The following is an 18,953-nucleotide window of genomic DNA, read 5'->3' as shown; positions in this document are numbered from 1 at the left end:
CGTCTCTCTGCTTCTCTCAAACAGAGCCAGTACCGCTTCGTGTGCGAGGCCATCCTGAGAGTCTACGAGGAAGGTCTGGTCAAACCGGTCAAGGCCGTGGTCTACCAGCAGAGAGAGAAGGTGAACGACGAGAGGGAGGAGGACAAGAAAGAGCAGCAGAAGGCCGGAGAGGAGAAAGAAGAGACGGCAGCGATGGAGGAGGGCGAGGCGGCGGCGGTGGAGCTGTTGGAGGGAGGGCTGGACGAAGAGGACGACGACGACGAGGAGGTAGAAATGCTGGAGGTGGGGGAAGTGACGGAAGAGGGCGAGGAGGAGGAGGAGGAAGAAGAAGAGGAGGAAGAAGTGGAGGAGCCGAGCGTCGCGAGCGCCACCAGCGTGACAAGTGAGACCAGCGTGAACCCTGAGCCTGATACTGCTAACCTGTGACCTTTGACCCCTGAGGGTCATCAGGGGTCACCAGGAAGAGGCCAGGCGGCCGGAGGAGAGAACAAAAGCACTGTTGCACTTTACGCGGACAAAAATGGAAAAAAAAGACAAACAAACAAACAAACGTGAAAATTATGGACAAGATAGAATAAAGAAAAAAGAAATCCAGCTGTTGACTAGGTACCATTAGGGGATATTGTATGTTCAGGGTAAAGAAAAAAAGTATACAAAGAATGAGAAAAGTATAAGAGAATAAAATGTGGATGGGGAATTGCTGTAGTGCCATATGTATGAAGGGGAAGGGCTGCCCCCATGGATGGGGAGCCCCGCCCACCACCCCCTCCTTTTTTTTTTTTTTTTTTTTTACCCTAAGGGTCGCCCTGTCCCCTTCTGAGCGAGTCTGCCAGACGGACCTGCCTTTTTTTAGTGTCCTTTTAGCTGATTAAGAGATATACCTTATCTTTTGTTCCTCAGAAAGAGTATTTATTGTGTTTTAGTTTGTGTCAAACCCTGTCCACTGAACAAAAAAAAAAAAGCTATATGTTTTGTTTGTATGAGTCTAGAGCTTCATGCTTTCCCGATTAAATCTTAGGTAGTAAAGTAGTGTGATTCCTCTTCTTCTAACTACTTCTTTATTTCTTTTTTTTTGCTTTTTTTGTGGAAAAAAAAACAGTGATTTAATTTATTGTACTTGGTTTTTATCTTTCTCGGCTTTCTTGTCTAAGTTTCTGACAGCACAGACTGACAGATGGACAGCTGAAAGCACTTTGTATCTCACCTCTTGTTCAATGCTGTGGTGAGTTGGATACTTCATCCTGCTTTGTGCTGTGTTTTTGAGCTTACAGACACACATGCTCTGAAGTGGCCGTCGTTTGGTGTGGTGAGGAATATAACTGGTTTACAATCCTCAGGGCTTGTGTTTACTGGGAACCTCCCTGTCACTTCTGTACCAGTCACAGCAGCTACTGTCGATTCTGTGACTCCACACATCCCACTGAATGAAATTGTGAAAGAAATCTTTTAACTTTTGAGTCTTGACTGAAATTAATTCAATAAAAGAAAACAAAGACAATGGCCCAGTAGACACATGGTCTCACTGTTACAATCAAAGCTATTTTCCAGCTGTCATTGTTGATAAAGCTAAAAGAAAAAAGAAAAACAAGGCTGAAGACAGTTCATGTATTTCTTCAAATTCATACTCAGTTAATCATTTCAATGAAATATGCTGTTCACTTGCGACAGACAGAGTGGGCAGCAGAGTCCCTGCTGAAGTGTCCTTGAGCCCGACACTAGCAAAGCCCCACTCAGACTTGACCAGGAGACTTTCAGTAAATGTTGACCCACTTGATTAACAGGTCATTATGCTACAAACAAACAGGGGGTCATATGATCAGACGCCAGTTTAACTTATTAGTTCTCAAGTGGTTGAAAGCTGCTGGAAGTTTTATGCAATCAGTATTCGTATTTCACCCGAGACATTGCTTGCCGAGTTGACGGTGAACTGACCTCAACCTTTGTGTGAAGAGTAAAAACTGAACTATAGCTCCCTCCATTGGCCTCACCACGTTTTTTTTTTTTTTTTTTTTTTTTTTAATTTACATCCAGAGACTTTTGTGACCTGTAAAATGGAGCAAACCCACGTACAGTGACAAAGATTCATGGCTTATTGCTTAATGTGAGCAATTAATGTGACCCAACATTAAAATCAGCTAGACAAATTTGTTGTTAATTAAGCTCCAGTAGAGCCAAGAGGTCGCTGAAACGCAGCATAAAACCAATGATTGCTCATTATTTTTATCTGAGTGTGTGTCTGCCAGGGAACAGTTCACAGTTCAAAGAGGCAGCACAAGCAGAAAATTCAACCAATACCTTATCTTTTTTTCTTTTCTTTTTGGAATCCAATTGATCTTTCCCAGTGGTATTTTATCATTTTTAAGGCACATGTTGTTTTCAAGCCAAGATGATGTGTTAACGAGTGATAAGGAGACTAAATGAGGACTTGTATTTTTAATTCACAAAGCCCAGCATCAGTTTGATTTGTTGTTGACATTTTTTACTTTTTTTTTTTTTTTTTTTTTTGATCCAAGTACAGGTCACCCTGTCGACGTGTTTTTCGTAGCGGTATGGAATAGAGTGTAGCCTGTTTATAATTTGAGATAGTTTTCCTATCGGTTGCTTCAGTACCTGCTGTCATTGGCTCCTACAATGGACTCTGCTGGAAAACCTACTGCTGTGTGTGTGTGTGTGTGCGTGTGCGTGTGTGTGTGTGTGTACTCAGATTTGTCTTTATCTATCTCTCTCTGTACCTCTCCCTCTCAAATATAGTTTGTTAGCTGTCTGATCTAAGCCTGCTTGTTCGTTAACTGGAATGAAAGGTTGTGCCATAAAGCCATAAACCTAATCTTAACCTGATCTCAAGTTTTTGGAAGAAAAATGCAAAGAGGGCCATCTTGGAGAGTCATTTCTTCCTATGTCAGGCTTGAACCGCTGCCTGTGAGACAATTCAAACTGTTCTCATACCTCCCTTTCAAACAGCTGAATCATATTTTTGCCGCATGTAGAGGTGGGAAGAAAAAACCTAGAAACAGCTTTTTCTCTTCACTCTGTGTTTTTAAAAACCTCTCCTGTGTTGCATCCCTCTCCCAAAGAACTCCTTCTCTCAGGCAACATCAGTCATTATTTCAGAGCCCACGCAACATCCACAGTCCATTCTACTCATTGTTTTCCCCCTGATGCCTCTCTTTTGGATCATTATACATGGATCCTACTCTCTCTGCATGGCCTTGAGGCGAATGACACATCTGAGCAAATTACCATGGGTACAGTAGTGCAGTTTCAAACAGCTTGTTTTCCCCAGAAGGACAAACTGAGGCCAACCAGTGAATGACTGACCGTTTTTGCTGGTTTTTTAACTTTTTTTTTTTTTTTTTTTTAATATATTGACAGTTACTAATTCTTCAAAGACCCAACGTGTATGAGCTTATAATCGAATCAACAACAACTATCCATCCCCCAGTGGCTTCTTTCCATTGGTGTTTGTGTATTTGCCAACCAGGCTGATGAAATCAAAATACCACAAACTCAGAATCGTTTATCACTTAAATTGAAGTTCAAAAATGCCTGGTCAATTTCTAACGAGAAAACAAAACACTGGCGCTGCAGTGAAAAGTTAATAATTGATCAGTCAGGGCTGCCAGAATTTCCATCTGCGCAAAATGTCCAGCAATGAGCTGTCTGTGTTCAAAGTGTTTTGATGTTGACACATAATTGGTACTGTCTGTGTGTTCAGGGTACTGATCAAAGGTAGTTTGGAGGGTACCAGACGTAGAGAGGTTGTGGGTTAGTTGTATTTTTGTAAAGATGAAAACAGTTCTAGTTGGGTAGGGAAAGGACAGCACTTTGTAGAAAGGCTTAGTGGCAGGTAGTGCTACTGAAAAAAAATTGGAGACATAACGCATTGTTAAAAAAGAGTTGTTGATGAGTTGAGTCTTTTTCTTTTTATTTATCATTTTTATTTTGTTTAAAGATAAGACACCTGTAGGGAACAAGAAAAAGAAAAGAACTCCTAACTACACAGTGCCACTTGTTAATTTTGTGTAAATAATACTAGACCATGTAAATACAATGTTGTATATGAAAAAAAAATCTTTAAAATAAAAGGGAAAATCATTTGTGAGCAGAAAGAATTTGTTTTTATTTTTGATTTTTTTTTCCTCTCTCTCTTCTTCCTTTGAATGATTCAAATGTGACACAAAATGTTGTGTATTTCAAGACTGCTACTTCAAAAATTTTGTTTTATTTGAAACGTCTAATAATCTATAACAGCAAGTGTATATATAATGAACACAAAATAATGAGAAATGTTTTACCGTATTATACCCTTGGTTAACTCCTTCCTGTGTCATAAAAACCTTTGTCCTCAGTTGCTTGTTTCTTTTTGGTATCATGGTGTTACGGTGCTTTGGACATGTCTATAAGCTTGATTGTGAACAATTAAAGCTTGTCTGTCAAAGCATGGAGACATGGCTTCAGATCTACTTGCTTTTCCACACTGTAAAAGTGAGGTTGGGCAACATAGAGTGAGCAGATGAGACGCAGCAATGCAAAAGAATCTGATAGAAATAACTTTAATTTTTAGATTTTTGAATTGTAAGTTTTACCATAGAGTGAAGCCATTAGTTACACGAGGTGGCTGTAGTGCGAAATCTGTAATGCCAGGCTCCAAAGAAGACAAACACACTGATGCTATGAGGGACATCCAAAGGGAAAAGAACATAAACAATTCAGAGTTGTGAGAATGGAAAATAAGAAAAAAATCTATGGGTACCCCTGTATATACAGCTTTCCCTCTGTGTTGCATTCAAGCCAACCATATAGATTTGTAAGTGTGACATGAGTTAATGGAAGCAATTTGATCTCAGCATTTTTTTTAAATAAAGGTGCTATGCTATCGAGCAAAGGGTGCTATCATTGCACCCTTTGAAGCCCCAAAGTGGAGAAAAAAAAGTATCTGTTATGATGATAACGGCTGAATAAACATAATTTATTTTTGTAAAAACTGCACATGCAGGGATTTTAAAAGTTACAGTTTAAATGTTCTTAGAGATAGGCCCTATACTTTGAGGTTATACCAGTGGTCATTTTTAAAATGTTTGTGGTAATGCAGTAATTCAAGTAGGCTAGGTCTTCTTTAATGTTTCTGTGCACAGATGTCAACTACAGCTGGATTATGTAGGCTAGCTATACCAGCATGTGGTCTACTGTGTCAGGAGGAGATTACTAGTGTTGTGTTGCAGAGTAAAGGCATATTTCTAGGCAGTATAACAACAATTTAGATGTCATACAAATTACTTTATTATTCTCCAAAGGGAAATTGTTAAAAGGACATAAATTGTAGTCATCAACCAATTCCTGGTGGCTACACTATGACGTATTTGTTTATTAATAGGCCTACAATAGACTTCACAGTTTACAGAGTATTAATCTTTCACAATTAATTTGGATATTAGGTGAGAGGTCAGAATAAGCTACAGCTAGAGCTCTGTTTCTGGATTCAAAATACACTTAAATTATCACTGTATTATGATTACACCTGCCGTTTTTACTCATAATGCTCGAGCAAGATCAAATCATTAATCTTATACTATCCAGGAGGGGGTGCTGCCATCAAATGGAGCCCGGCCGAACTGTGCGTCTGAAATTCAAGGAAAAAAAAGAAAAAAAAAAGAGGAGGCCGCTCGGCTAACACTGGAAGTTTTTAAATGGCATCGAGACACTGTCATGAATTAATGGCTGTATGTTTATTGTATGCGTTACGTTGGGAAAGACAATCACGAAGAGGAGAGCACAATTTTACTAAAAGACAGAAGAAAGGAAAACAGGTTTGTCGCTTTAAAAATGCTAATCAAGTTTTGTTGGGGATTTATCGTGACGTCACATCCTGAGGAGAGCTTTGCCTCCTATTTTTTGTTGGGACCAGGGAGGAAATTATCCCGCAGGGGCAGCGAGCCGGAATAAAAGAACAAGTAGAAACAAGGAAACAAGTTACAAACTATGGACATGTACGAGGTTGCTGTTTAATTGTCTGCAATGCAAGCAGACGTGTTTTCGCCGTGATTTCATACCAGGAGGTTTGTGTAAGTATCTCTTCATCCAGGCGTCCTCCCCGAGCCACAAGTGGCTGCGGAGCAAGTGTCTGTCTGATCCAGCTCGCGGAGCTAAAGGCGGCGTTTGATTTGCTGTGCGGGGCAGCGCCGCGCGGTCGGAGTGAGGACGTTTCCCCTGTGTTCGTTGCTAACGGTTAGCTCGTACAATAAAACAAGCGGACACCTGTTGCTTTTGCTTTACACCAGGTACCTCAGGCCCGAGCAGACTTTAAATGCAGCTGGCTCTATTTTTGTGTTTTTATTTTATCAATATCCTTTCCAGTGGATATGTAATATGTTTTTTTTAAGTGTATTTTATCTTTTAGACGAAGTTGGTAGCCCGGGAACCTGCGGCCATCTCCGTTTTTCTGGCTGAAAGTTATCACATCTGAGGAGTCGAGCAATATTAGCGACTTCTCCTTTTAGCTAACCACGGTAGTGTGTAATCTCAAACCTCGTCTTTGTACATCCAACTGTATATTTTGTGTAGCTTTGTGCAGTATTATTCATCTGTAGGACATGTTTAGCCTTGCCAGTGTACTATCAGTTATAACAAATACCTGTGACGGTTACTACGGAAACACAAGAACCCCGAGTGACCTCATAGGAGGTAATGACCGTGGTTGTATATCTTCATTTTTAACTCCTTAGTCTTTGAAATTTTAATATTTTATTCACTATGAAGTCTTACTATAACATATAGTCATGACTAAACGTGTGTGATATAGCAGCAACTTTCAAGTTTCAGCTCAATTGGACCCAACATGTTTCATACTGATGGTATTTCTGTAGGCCTATGTGATATCGATGATGCACCTGCTTCGACACTGTTAAATGGTCAGATGCTGAGTCTTGAAAACACAAACACACAGAGAGCATCTGTGTTTCTCTGGTAGTACTGTTGATCTAGTTTATAACATTTCCTCAAATGCAAAAGTTATCCTCTTTTTTCTCAGAGTTTTTTTCTTTTGTGTCATTTCAACTTTTATTTGCAGCCATAGAGTCACAGATGATACAAAGCAGAATGACAAGATCAATTTAGTCATAATATAAAAAAGAAAGAAGGGGAACAAACAAAAAAACAGACACCCGAAGAATAGAAATACAGAAATTTAGTGGGGAAAGAAGAACAGAAATGAAAGAAGAGAGGAAAAGGGTGTTTTAATCTCTCCCTTCATCTCCTGCAGGTCTGGTACTGTAACCCAGCCTCTCCACCATCATGCTGAGTTTCCTGCGCAGGACGCTGGGGCGACGCTCCATCCGGAAACATGTAGAGAAAACCCGGTTAAGGGAGGCCCAGCGAGCCATAACACACATCCCTGCTGCTGGGGATGCAAAGTCTATCATCACCTGCCGTGTGTCCTTACTGGATGGGACGGACGTCAGCGTCGACCTGCCGGTAAGAAGAGTTGAGGTTTTTGTGCTCTGAATTCTTCTCTCTCAGTTTTAAACCAGGACTTACTTGTGTACTGGGAGAGTAAATATAGTAGAAACCCATTAAACAGACATCACATGTAAACTTGTATGTAAGTATGCATACTGCTTCACTGTTGTTAAGGTGGACCTTTAATGCTCAGTAGATGTTGAACGGTTTGGACGTTACCAGCAGTGTTTTGTATGTTAAGCATGGGAAGCAATTAAGCACATGAGGTGTACTAGTAGCCAATGTATGGCTGTGTCAGTAGAGCAGTCCTTTTAAGCCTGTGTGTGTGGGTGTGTGGGTGGGGAGTGTGTGTTGCTGATCACCTGTAATTCCATGATCCTCTCTGGAGAACACACTTAATCACATGACCATATCATGTGACATGTTGGGCTCATCACCAAGTGGACACAGAGCAGAACTCCACCCTACCCACAGTCTCTGACTGTCTCTTCAGTCTTTCTGCTCCATGTCCTGTCCTTGTCATTAATGCTGTGTCATTTTTGTCTCTATATCATCACCAAGCCACTGCTGGGGAGAAAAAAATAATGTAGCATCTTCTTCTTATCTCTAAACTTGGCTGTCTGGCTTTATATCCCAAAGATGACAGAAGAAGAGAAGAGAAGGAATTGTTCCTTGGGTTTTACATCATGTATCTTGTTGTTAGTTTAGACTCTTAGTTCTCTACTAAGAACGTTATTTCTCTTTATACCTCAAACTGACTCGGGAAGGTGACCATTCCCCACAACCGACAAGCATTTCAGAATTCCTGAGCAGCTTATTGAACAAGAATGCGTGAAAGTATTTTATTCAGCACGTCTTGGAAGTGATATCACACAGCATAAGACCCGCCAAATCCCTCCTATCAGCTCAGTATGTGCAGTGTAGAGGTCAGATGATATTCTTATTCAGTCTTTCTTCTCATGGTCTGTTTGTCTTTCTCTCTCTCTCTCTCTTAGCCCTTACTCTTTTGTTTTTACTCGAGCTGAGAGATTTTTATAGTACCTATTTTACTGATGGACGTAATTATTTTTGTCCAAGCAAGACGCTTTCTTTGATGCCTTTAAAACTCCCCGGGTGTTTAGCGGGTGCACATAAAGGTTTTGAAATTTCACTGAATTTCTGAATGCATTCCAGTAGGGCCTAACCCTAACTCTGTGTTGGGTTTCAAATGAGCTTTCTTTGTTTTCCCCCCTCCCCCAGATAAAGGTAGCCTCTGCAAACCCTTATGTCTTATCATTCAACTCTTTCTAAGTGATAAGGTAATAAGGAAAACTCACAGCACAACTAGGCTAGACATGTGGAAGGGAGGACATCAAGGAAAGAGGACTTGTCTATGTCTACCTTTATTTGGCTTCCTTCAATTAGCTCTTACAGTTAGCCAATAACTGTATGCTCTACTAGCTGTGTAACAGAACTGTCCTTGCAGGCACTGTGTGAACATAAGTAGACACACCATCGGGGCAAGTTTGCAGGGAAACATCACAGGTTCCCATTATCAGTGTGTCAGCCAGGCCTTTTACTAAGCTAAACACTCTCTGAGAAAAAACCATCACCCTTGCACATGCTGCCTTCTGGTGATGGTCTGCCTTTGCTTTAAGTGTAGTGTATTGTCCACAGGACTTGGGAAATAGCAGCTTGGTTGTCGGTTACAAAGGCTGTAGCTCTGCTTGTTGCAGTCTGGCATCATGCGGTGTTGTTCTTCAGCTAGATAGTTGTCAATTTAACTCAGGGTGGCAGAAATGTGGGGGAACCCCTGCTAAACAGAGCAGTTTGTTTTTCTGTTTAGATGTCCAAGTGGCTGTAAATACACAGCCACGATCTAAAAGTGAATAGGGCCCATTCACACACTGTGGCTCTCCAGCTGTGTGTGTCTATAGTACGTAAGGCCACCCAAAGCTGTTTCCCAGGGATACGTCTGTTTAGCAGCATCTATGTCCACACTACCTTATGATTCTCACTCTTTAAATGTATTTAGTTCCCTCTCCTCGCCCCACCACTCACCACCCAAGATGTGTGGCCCAGACTAAAGGTTAAGCATATGTTTTACAAAATAGATATTATTCAATTATGAACAGTATTATTATTATTTATGAATGGCTGTGCAGCTCATCATTTATTCAAGTAAGTGCAATTGTGTACTCATTATTTATCTCAATGCTATTTATGCACTGTATCCACCTTTTTTCCGAACGTCAAAACCGGAAGCCGGATTTGCTCTTCTGGTGGAATTGTATGTTTATGTTTCCATGGTTTCAGTAGTCGCAGTAAATGCATGCATTTTTTTTTTCGTTGAAAATCTGTGAAAAGCATGAATCATCACGCCAGCTTTAACAATGGATATCACACAAATGGACATCCATTGTTAAAAGCCAGCGTTAATAGATCCATGTGTCATAGCTGCGGTAAATGCATGGATCTATTATAATACAGCCATGCTGTGACAACTACTGAAACCATGGAAACGTAAACATACAATTCCACCAGAAGAGCAAAACCAGCTTCCGGTTTTGACGTTCGGAAACTCTTGGATATAATAACTGTATCTGGCTGTGGTAACCAGGACACATTGAAGGATATAAGAGTTTTTACTGTGATCATTAACAGTGCAGCCGATGAAGTGCGAGTAGGCTATTATGTGGTCATCTTGTGTCCCTTGTGTTGGTATGTGGTATTTGCAGACAGTACAAACTTAAATGTGCATGTGACTTGAAGAATGATTGAGGACAGATGGATGATTGCTTTATCTTATCTTTTGTGGTTAAGCGAAGGACTGGTTTTTGGGGGGGTTTTGGACAACCAATGCTCAAACTGCTAGTTGTTGGAGTAACTGTCAGGTAAAGCCTCTCCTAGTCTACTACTTGGCCCTTTTATACAAATGCATAACTCCACTCCTTGGTTTTCCGGCTGTAGATGAAGAGCATCAGTTCCATCTGACAGTCTGACAGAGCGTCTGAAGGACAGAGCAGTATGCTCATAGGCAAGCACAAAGACTGCAAACAGTCAAACAATACTGCAAGCGCTATAACAAGGCTTTGGGTGCAGCACACACACACACACACACACACAATGAGTCCTTTGTACTCTCCCTCCCTGGGTACTGTAGGGGTGCGGTATGCCTTCTCAGCTATGCCAACTAGCATGGGGCCAGCCCCCCTGAGCTGCTCAGGAGCGCTCTTGGGATGTGTGTGTGTGTGTGTGAGCAAGTGAGAGAGAGTGTGTGGAGGAGACACAGGGAAACCTTTGGAGCACCATGCTCCTCTCCTTTACTCATTCATAGTTTTGCTTTTTCCCCCTTGATTTTGGCAGATATTTTCTACGTAGTGTGTGAATGTCTCTCTTATGGTGAGTCAGGGTCAGTGTTCAGTCATGCTCATTAAAAAAAAGAGCTTTAAGGCACCAGTGATCCTAGATTTGTGAGGGATTCATTGTTTATCATTTTAATATCAGAAAAATAAATCAGTATTGATGTCGACCTGGTTGCACACCAGTGGTGAAATGTTTTTTACTACGTTGCCCTGATCCCACTCCAGTATCATAGACAGTGGTTATCTGACAGTCAGTCAGTCACTTGACTGGCATGATTAGCTTAACAATGTGGATGTTGTGGTTCTCTAACTTTGTTTGATGCTGGTGAAAACACAGGAAAAGACATGAAAATGTTTTCTGCAACTGCACTGTAGAAGGTGTGCGGAAATAGAGAGGGAAGAGTAAAAAAAACAATTCTCTCCATTAACATCACAGATCATTCTAGTGCAGGAGCAAATATGGATAATTGATCAAGACGGAATGATAAGAAACAATCTAAATGGACGGAGGAGAAGAGAAATCCAGCTGCCTGCATCTTTTCCACTCTCTTAGAACCAGATGATCACATGACGTGTTCAGCCACCCCAATTCCCTCAGCTCCTTGGCGTCAGGGGCACTTCAACACAGGTTACCATGACAACCCAGTCACTGTGCCTCATAGTGGGGTTAGAAAGTTGTGTGTGTGTGTGTGTAAGACAGGAAGTGCACATGTGAGGGAGAGGTTTCCCAGCCGAAGGCAGCAGATCACAGGCAGTAACTGGTACGGCTTGGTCAGAAAGGGCAACACCTGTTCATACTCTGAAAACTGAGCGCTGATATTTTCTCTCCTATCTCTCCATATTCAAACCCAGAATATACAAAACACAACAAATACACTGAAACCAAACTAAAGTCTCCACTTACACAACAGGTTTATGAAGAGGTGCTGAGGGTAAAGTGTGACCGTTTTCAGAGGACATTTTGGTCTTGTGAATTTCTGTATGTCTGTTTAAAAAAAATGAACTTACCTCATCAAAGCAATCAATTGTAGAACTGCAATTAATCAATTTTTTGTGGTCAACAGAAAATGAGTTGAGAACTATTGAGATAATAAAGTAATCATTTTAGTAATTTTATACACAACAATGTCAAATATTTTCTGGTTCCAGCTTCATCTAGTTGAGGATTTGATGCTTTCATCATTTTAAATAATAAACTAATAACTGTAGGATTTTGACACTTGGATAAAGATATTTGACAACATCACCTTGGGCTGTGGGGAATTGCAGAAATTGATCAGTTGATAATAAAAATAAAGACCCTTCTCAGGTTAAGCATGCAGAGCTGTCAACATGAAAAGTAAAGCCATATTTCACATTCCTACATTCCTGCACTGTAATGTAACCTTGGGATTTTTGGATGCCGGTGTCTTCCGGACTCGGTTGATGTATTAACCATCCTCGGACTCTGCTGAGTATTAATTGTCAATGTGAACATGTTCCTCTTTGTGTTTCAGAAAAAAGCCAAAGGAGAGGAGCTGTTTGACCAGATCATGTACCATCTGGACATCGTAGAGAAAGACTACTTCGGACTGCGCTTCATGGACTCGGCTCAAGTGCCGGTAGGTTTGGAGATGCACTTCACACAGTTGTCTCTTTTTATTTTGTACTCTTTGCTTGTGTTTCTTGTTTGTTTGTTTCAAAATTCACTGTTCAATCCAACAAATATTGCACACACAACATGACATAAACAAATTGTATTGGGCCCTTCGTTACTATAGTTAACGGTTGTGGGAAAATAATAAAACATGAAGTTGAACTATGCTTATGTCTGTTCAGTAGTATTATTTCATGTTTCACCAAGTGTTTCAGGCAGATCACTTCTTATCCAGACTTTCCATTTTAGTCCAACTCGGTACTATTCACCCATTTGGTGGAAGGCTTGAGGAAAGAACTTTCCCTCTCAGTGAATGGGCTAAAGGGATTGGTTATGGGACTCTTGTCAGCTCGGGGAGTCAGGCTGGGCTCTCAGACAAAGAGATTTAAGTCACTGGTCTGACACTGACCCTGTTCCTTCACACTGATACTCTGTGAAGGCCATGGAGGGAGGGAGAGCTGGTGGGAGTAAAGATGAAGCAGAGTGGAGGGACAAAGAGGAGAGGGATGGAGGAAAAGAGTAAAATGGGTGGGAGATTGAATTGAAGTTGAACGAGTGTGAGAGTGAGAGAGGGAGAGGGAGAGAGGGAGGGAGGACTGTAATAAGGAATGTGGGGGAGAGCAGACCAGAGAGTGCTGTGAGTTCCTCCCTTATCTCTCTCTGTCTCTCTCTGTAACTTACACATGCACACACACTACCAACCAACACAGGCTCTTCTTGACGGTGTTTGTGCTTTAATAGAGCCAGAACAAGGAGAATTACACACAGAATGCTGACTTTAATGTGTTTGTGTGTCCATGTGCCCGATTTCACCTTCTTTAACCCAATGGTCTGTTTTTTTGTGAATTCATTCAGTGGCTCATAGAAATATGTAATTGTTATGTTGAATGCAGACAGGTGTAGTGGTGGGGTTAAAACAATATCGCTGTTGGCTGATAATTAGATTTTTTAAATACTGAACTTAACTTTGGTGAAAACTCTGGGCTCTTAGAAGCACTGACAGAAATTTGAGGAAAATATATCAGTTATCCAACATGCCATATACATTTGATTTTTAAATACCAAACCTGTACTATTTTAACTGCTAATATACTTCATGTTGTTTCAGCATTGGCTTGATGTTACAAAAAGTATCAAAAAGCAAGTGAAAAGTAAGTACACAGAGGCTGTGCCTCAACCTATTTCCTCTTTCCTCTATGAACATATAAACATTCTTGCTCTATATCAAAACCCAGGGAACAGAACATTTCTCCCTGTATTGTTATACATTGTATTATACAAGGTTTATTATTTAATCCTGGCACTTTGGTTATTACATTCTCATTGTTAATGTACAGTATAGTATCACTTGATAATATTGACTCAGCTTTGATTTGAATGTGTTGTTCAGTCGGCCCACCATACTGCCTTCACATGAGAGTGAAGTTCTACTCTTCAGAACCAAACAACCTACACGAAGAGCTCACGAGGTAAGTTACTGTGACTCACTTTCTCTAAGACACACTGTTAGGGTTCTTCATATCTTCAATCTCTTCATCTCAAAAAGTCTGGATTTTATTTTGTTGCAATAAGTGTGTGAACTGGAACACAACAGTAAAGTAATATTGTGATGTGATTGTGTTTTACTGGTTACATAATAAGGACGCCTCCTGCAGAGTTGATTTAACTCACTCATATCAAAGAACTGGTAGCGAAAGCATTGTTTGTTTTTTTCAACTATAAATTCATAGGTGATTGTTCTTGTGTCATGTCCTATAAAATTGCCAGATTTAGTCACATTTCATCTTTAACTGTATTGTTGTGTTTTACTTTCAGATACTTGTTTGTATTACAGTTAAAACAAGACATCCTCAGTGGCAAGTAAGTCATTTCCCTGCATTTTAACAACCATTAAATTATGACTGATGCATAACTGTTATCCAGTTTACCATAAGACTTGATGGTGGCATGTCAGTAACATTGTACCAGTGCACAGTTTAAGTGATACCAGCAGTTGCTGCAGCTACACTGTCATGCACCAGTAATTTTATATTCCATTTTTGAAAGGCACATCTGATTGATCTACACTATCAGGAAATTCCTGAAATATTTTTTTATGGCAAAGCTGTAGAAAAGTGAAGTAGCAACTTCTGAATGGGTATCCAGTCTGATTGTTCAGAGGCTGTCAGAAGGAGTCAGCCTCAGAGCAGACAAGAACAGATAATCAGCTTATCACAGGGTGGGAGACACTAACAATTAAACTTTCTTCCAGTATGCTCAGTGCTAGCTTATGTCAAGATATTACTGCTTCGTGTACAATCATTTTTGGTTTGTGCTGCATTTGCTATTTCACACAAACAACTCGGCTAAATCACTAAACCAACACAGTACTGTACTTGCTTTATGATTGGTTAAAAACCTCAATCCATCATTTGTGTTGGTAGTCATGGTCATCTTACTTGAAGAGGCTTATAGGATTACATGCTGGTGTACAGAATAGATTTATTAACAGTAGCCTGTTAGACTGGGATTGTAGTTCTTTAGTTGTAGGTTTTTTTTATTACAAAGAGATTCACTTTTTTTTTTAGATTTTTGAGGAAGTGGTAGAGACCATCAGACCTCAGTTAGAGGTGTGTGGTAGTGTTTTATTCATTAAACTGTGACTGACTCTTACATGTTTGTATTTTCAGGCTAGAGTGTTCATTTGAAATAGCAGTGGAGTTGGCTGCCTTCTCACTACAGGGTAAGCACAGCAGGTATCCAGGATCTCTCCAACTTTGTTTTTTTTGTAGTTATAATAAAACCTTTTCCAACAGCTGACACTCTAGATGTGATGTTTGTAGCAGTGCAGAATGCATTGCATTGCAGTGTTGAGATGCGTGCTGTCATCTCTGCACAGAACGCCTGCATAGCAAAAATACAGCACCACCGCGGTGGGAGCCAAACACGTTGGAGCAGAGAGTGTTTTTTCCTTCTGCAGTGAAGTAATCCTTTTTCTAAAAGCTGGTTTCTTTTGTCCACGTACCTTGAATCTGTTACAACCCTCCCACATGCCCAACAGACATTTCTCCCAAGCTCTACGGTGACTTTGTAGCCGGTGAGCCTGTAACAGAATGTAACCACATCGCGCCATCTCAATGCGCTCACCTGACAGAGCCATGTGCTCACAAGTCCAGCTGCCAGAGAGGACCCTTGTGTCTCTCCTACACATGGAAATTACCCTTGATCTTTTCCCAGTAGCCATGGGTGTCATTGTGAATCACCATCCGCTTTGAGTGACGTTCCTGGCAACATCGCTGCCATGGTCACTGGCGCACATAAACCATTCCACCACAATACGACTGCAAATCAGAGGAGTGGTGTAGCTTTAGTGGTATAGATGAGATGTGATTTCCCATACTACTTTAAAGGGGGGGGGGACTTTTCAAAAGAACTTTAGCAGTGAGCCATTGCTCCTCTGCATTAACGCGCTGATGGGCTCTTAGAGAGTGATAGGCCGCTATTCATTGTGAATGGGCTCGGCACCGCCTGCTGAGCTGCAGAGATTTACGAGCAGAGGAGCCAGCTGAAGAGGTGTTGACAACTGTTACAGATTCACCACAGTAGAGGTTGAGGGATGTTGTTGAGAGGTGCGTGGTTTAAAGGGCAGTTGTGTTTTATTAATCATTAAAAGGGCAACAAGATTTTTTTTAAATCTTGCCTCTGTGGTTTAAAAAGATTACAACACATCTTTACTCTCTTTTGTAGGACTGCAAAATTATTTCATGGCATTCTGACACTATTGTCTCTCACTTCTGTTAATTCCATGGTATTTTCTGGATCAAATCTTCTGCCTAGAACAGAACAGAGGGAATATTCCCCTTTGCTTTCTGCCAATGTTTAGCTAATGTTTAGAAAATGCCAGTTATTCCATAACTATATATCACAAATATTGAAACTACACATGTTTACTGATTTTTAGAAATGATAAATGCAGCATTTACCTGCGAGTGCCTCATAAAAAGAGCTGCTTCAGACGGACAAAGATTGAGTCAGTAGAGACGTTTATGGAATGGGATTGCGTGTATAAACCCTCGGACACACACAGTCACTGTGGGGTAAATGCCAGCTCATTAGTGCTCCATCCTCTTGAGAGGCCCCCTAATCCACTACCCTCTCTGTCTTTTCTCTTTTCCTCAGTTGAGCTTTCTCTCTTCATTTTCCTTTTTTCCAGAATCAAGTTGGTCCACTGACATTTAGTGGGATGCAATAGGACGATTTTTATCTTTTCCCACTTCTATATGCTGAAGCTGTGCTCACAGTTGGACTAGCTAAACAGTGCAGAGCTCCCAGCGAGTCAGAGTCTCTCCTATCTAGCCCAACATTGCAAAATGTAATCAGGACCAGGACTTTCAGTCTTTGTCCAATCCACAGTACCAGAGATAAGGTTTTTCCACTATGTCTTGTGTTCAGCACACTATTCTAGCTCTTATCTAGTGAAGATTTATGTTTTATTTCAGCCTCCACCGTCCTTTGTCTTCTTTTTTCACCTGATAAAATCTATGACCTCTTGTCCAGAGAGATCAGTCCCTGACCTGATGTTACACCGTGCTTTGTGTGCTGTGACATGGTGGGAGAGGTTTGTTTGGTATTTGTCCATTCCCTTTACTAGCCACCTCAATATTTGGCACTCTGGTCATGGTCTTCTCTCAGGATTTTAAGTCATGGTCTCGGTGAATACTGAAGTATAATCTAAAGAATGCCTTTCGTCTTCAATTGAACAATATGACACATACAGTCTCGTGCAGTTAACATCTATAGCTCCTTAATAAAAATGTCTATTCAGCTCAGCCTGAACTGACAAGTGTGTTTGTGTGTGTTTTCAGCTGAGCTGGGTGATTGTGACCCATTAGAACATAATCTGGATCTGGTGTCAGAGTTTCGCTTCATTCCCGAACAAACGGAAACTGTGGAGCTGGCTATATACAACACATGGAAGGAATGCAGGTTTGAGTTCAATATTACTTAACTACTGTATGTGTGGGCAGTCTGTGAATCTTTACGTGAATGAGGAGGAATTCATTAAAGATGGTCATAGATGGCACATAGGCCTATGTTATGGGTTAAAACAGACGTGTGTCACTCTGTCGTCTGTAGAATGTGTGAATTTGGCCTGAAACTGTTACCACTGCCCTTCTCTCTGCTGGGAGATGCATTTCTTTCTGTTTATCCACCTACTCTCTTTTTTTCCATGTTCTCCATCAGAGGTCAGACACCAGCGCAGGCGGAGATTAACTACCTGAATAAAGCCAAGTGGCTAGAAATGTATGGGGTGGACATGCATATGGTCAAGGTAACTGACACACTCTTTCTCTGTGTAGCCTCCGACTACATATTTCACCTACTGTATGAGTAGCTGGAGGCATATGGAGTTTCAGATCAATAGCTGGAATTTTAAAACAGGAAGCATCCTACAGTACATAATAGAAGTAGATAGAATGTGTGTAAGGGCATGAATACGTGATAGGTTCATAAAACTGTCTCCATTGTCTCTTCTTCTTTTCTTTTCCTTTTTTTTTTTTGTCCATATCTGCATTGCAGGCGAGAGATGGTAATGAGTACAGTCTGGGTTTGACACCCACTGGAGTCCTGGTGTTTGAAGGAGAAACCAAAATTGGACTCTTCTTCTGGTATATTTGGTTTTGAACTAATTTACAGAAATATTTACTTAAATAGTTTATCGAATTACGGTTAACTTTTATAATCTTTTTTTGTGTGTTTGTGTTTATTTTAGGCCCAAGATCACACGTCTAGACTTCAGGAAGAGCAAACTGACGCTTGTCGTAGTGGAGGATGATGAACAGGTGAGCAGGAGGGCACACTTGCCATACGGACTGTACTATGTGTGGTACCCGACATAACAAATGTACTCACAACAGATTGTTCTTGTTGTATTTGGGCCATAAAATTAATATCTCACTCTACTGTATGAGCTGTTGTAGTCAGTTACATCTGTATCATAAGCACTATTTTACGGAAGTGTGGGGCTGTGTAGGGAAAAAAGAAGAAGGCTCTCAGTTTGTAGAGGGCGGCAGATGCGCTTGGTTTTAAGGCTCTAAGGTGGTAAGAGTAGTTTGAATAGTTCAACAGGTTGATGACAGAAGTATTAAATTTAGTGAACTTGTGTTTGTCATTTGAATTGTATGAATCACAGCTTGTAAAATGAACCGACCCCATATCATCTGTCGCTTAGAAGCAGAACTGAAACGATTACCGTAAAACACCAAATAAGGGCCCGGGCGTTTATTTGCTTAAATCGCTCAAATCAACCGGCGTTTATTAGGGACCTGCGTTTATTTGGGACCTGCGTTTATTAATAGTGTTCAACCTGGACCTCCTTCTGGGGAAAGAGGCTTCACTCCGTGGCGGCAGGCGGCGGTGGAATGATACGTGCGTTTCTCAAGGCATTACTGTAAATACGGCCGGGGCGGACTTGTTCTCTCTCTCGCTGACCTCCGCGGTCCTGGCCCGCACAGGTACCAGGAGACCGAGACCCCCCG

General features: G+C 41.0%; 2 protein-coding genes across 5 annotated transcripts in view; both read left to right on the top strand.

The window, feature by feature from the left end:
* ptpn4a (protein tyrosine phosphatase non-receptor type 4a) overlaps positions 1-4,035 on the top strand; it is a 64,385-nt gene extending 60,350 nt beyond the window's left edge. For both annotated transcript variants that reach the window (XM_083996786.1, XM_083996785.1), the window contains exon 27: positions 25-4,035. In XM_083996786.1, the coding sequence (XP_083852912.1) occupies positions 25-426 (402 nt within the window). In that variant the 3' untranslated portion in view covers positions 427-4,035. The remainder of the gene's footprint in view (positions 1-24) is intronic.
* A 1,867-nt stretch (positions 4,036-5,902) lies between these two features.
* Positions 5,903-18,953, top strand: part of epb41l5 (erythrocyte membrane protein band 4.1 like 5) — a 33,055-nt gene continuing 20,004 nt past the window's right edge. For all 3 annotated transcript variants that reach the window (XM_083996733.1, XM_083996732.1, XM_083996731.1), the window contains exons 1-11: positions 5,903-6,062; positions 7,259-7,470; positions 12,296-12,400; positions 13,544-13,586; positions 13,826-13,904; positions 14,251-14,295; positions 15,105-15,157; positions 17,280-17,400; positions 17,659-17,746; positions 17,995-18,083; positions 18,188-18,257. In XM_083996733.1, coding sequence (XP_083852859.1) covers positions 7,291-7,470; positions 12,296-12,400; positions 13,544-13,586; positions 13,826-13,904; positions 14,251-14,295; positions 15,105-15,157; positions 17,280-17,400; positions 17,659-17,746; positions 17,995-18,083; positions 18,188-18,257 — 873 coding nt within the window. In that variant the 5' untranslated portion in view covers positions 5,903-6,062; positions 7,259-7,290. The remainder of the gene's footprint in view (positions 6,063-7,258; positions 7,471-12,295; positions 12,401-13,543; positions 13,587-13,825; positions 13,905-14,250; positions 14,296-15,104; positions 15,158-17,279; positions 17,401-17,658; positions 17,747-17,994; positions 18,084-18,187; positions 18,258-18,953) is intronic.

This window comes from Trachurus trachurus (assembly GCF_905171665.1).
Source record: "Trachurus trachurus genome assembly, chromosome: 21".
Taxonomy (NCBI): Eukaryota; Metazoa; Chordata; class Actinopteri; order Carangiformes; family Carangidae; genus Trachurus; species Trachurus trachurus.
Note: the sequence above shows the minus strand (reverse complement) of the source record. Positions and strands in the feature narration are given on the sequence as shown.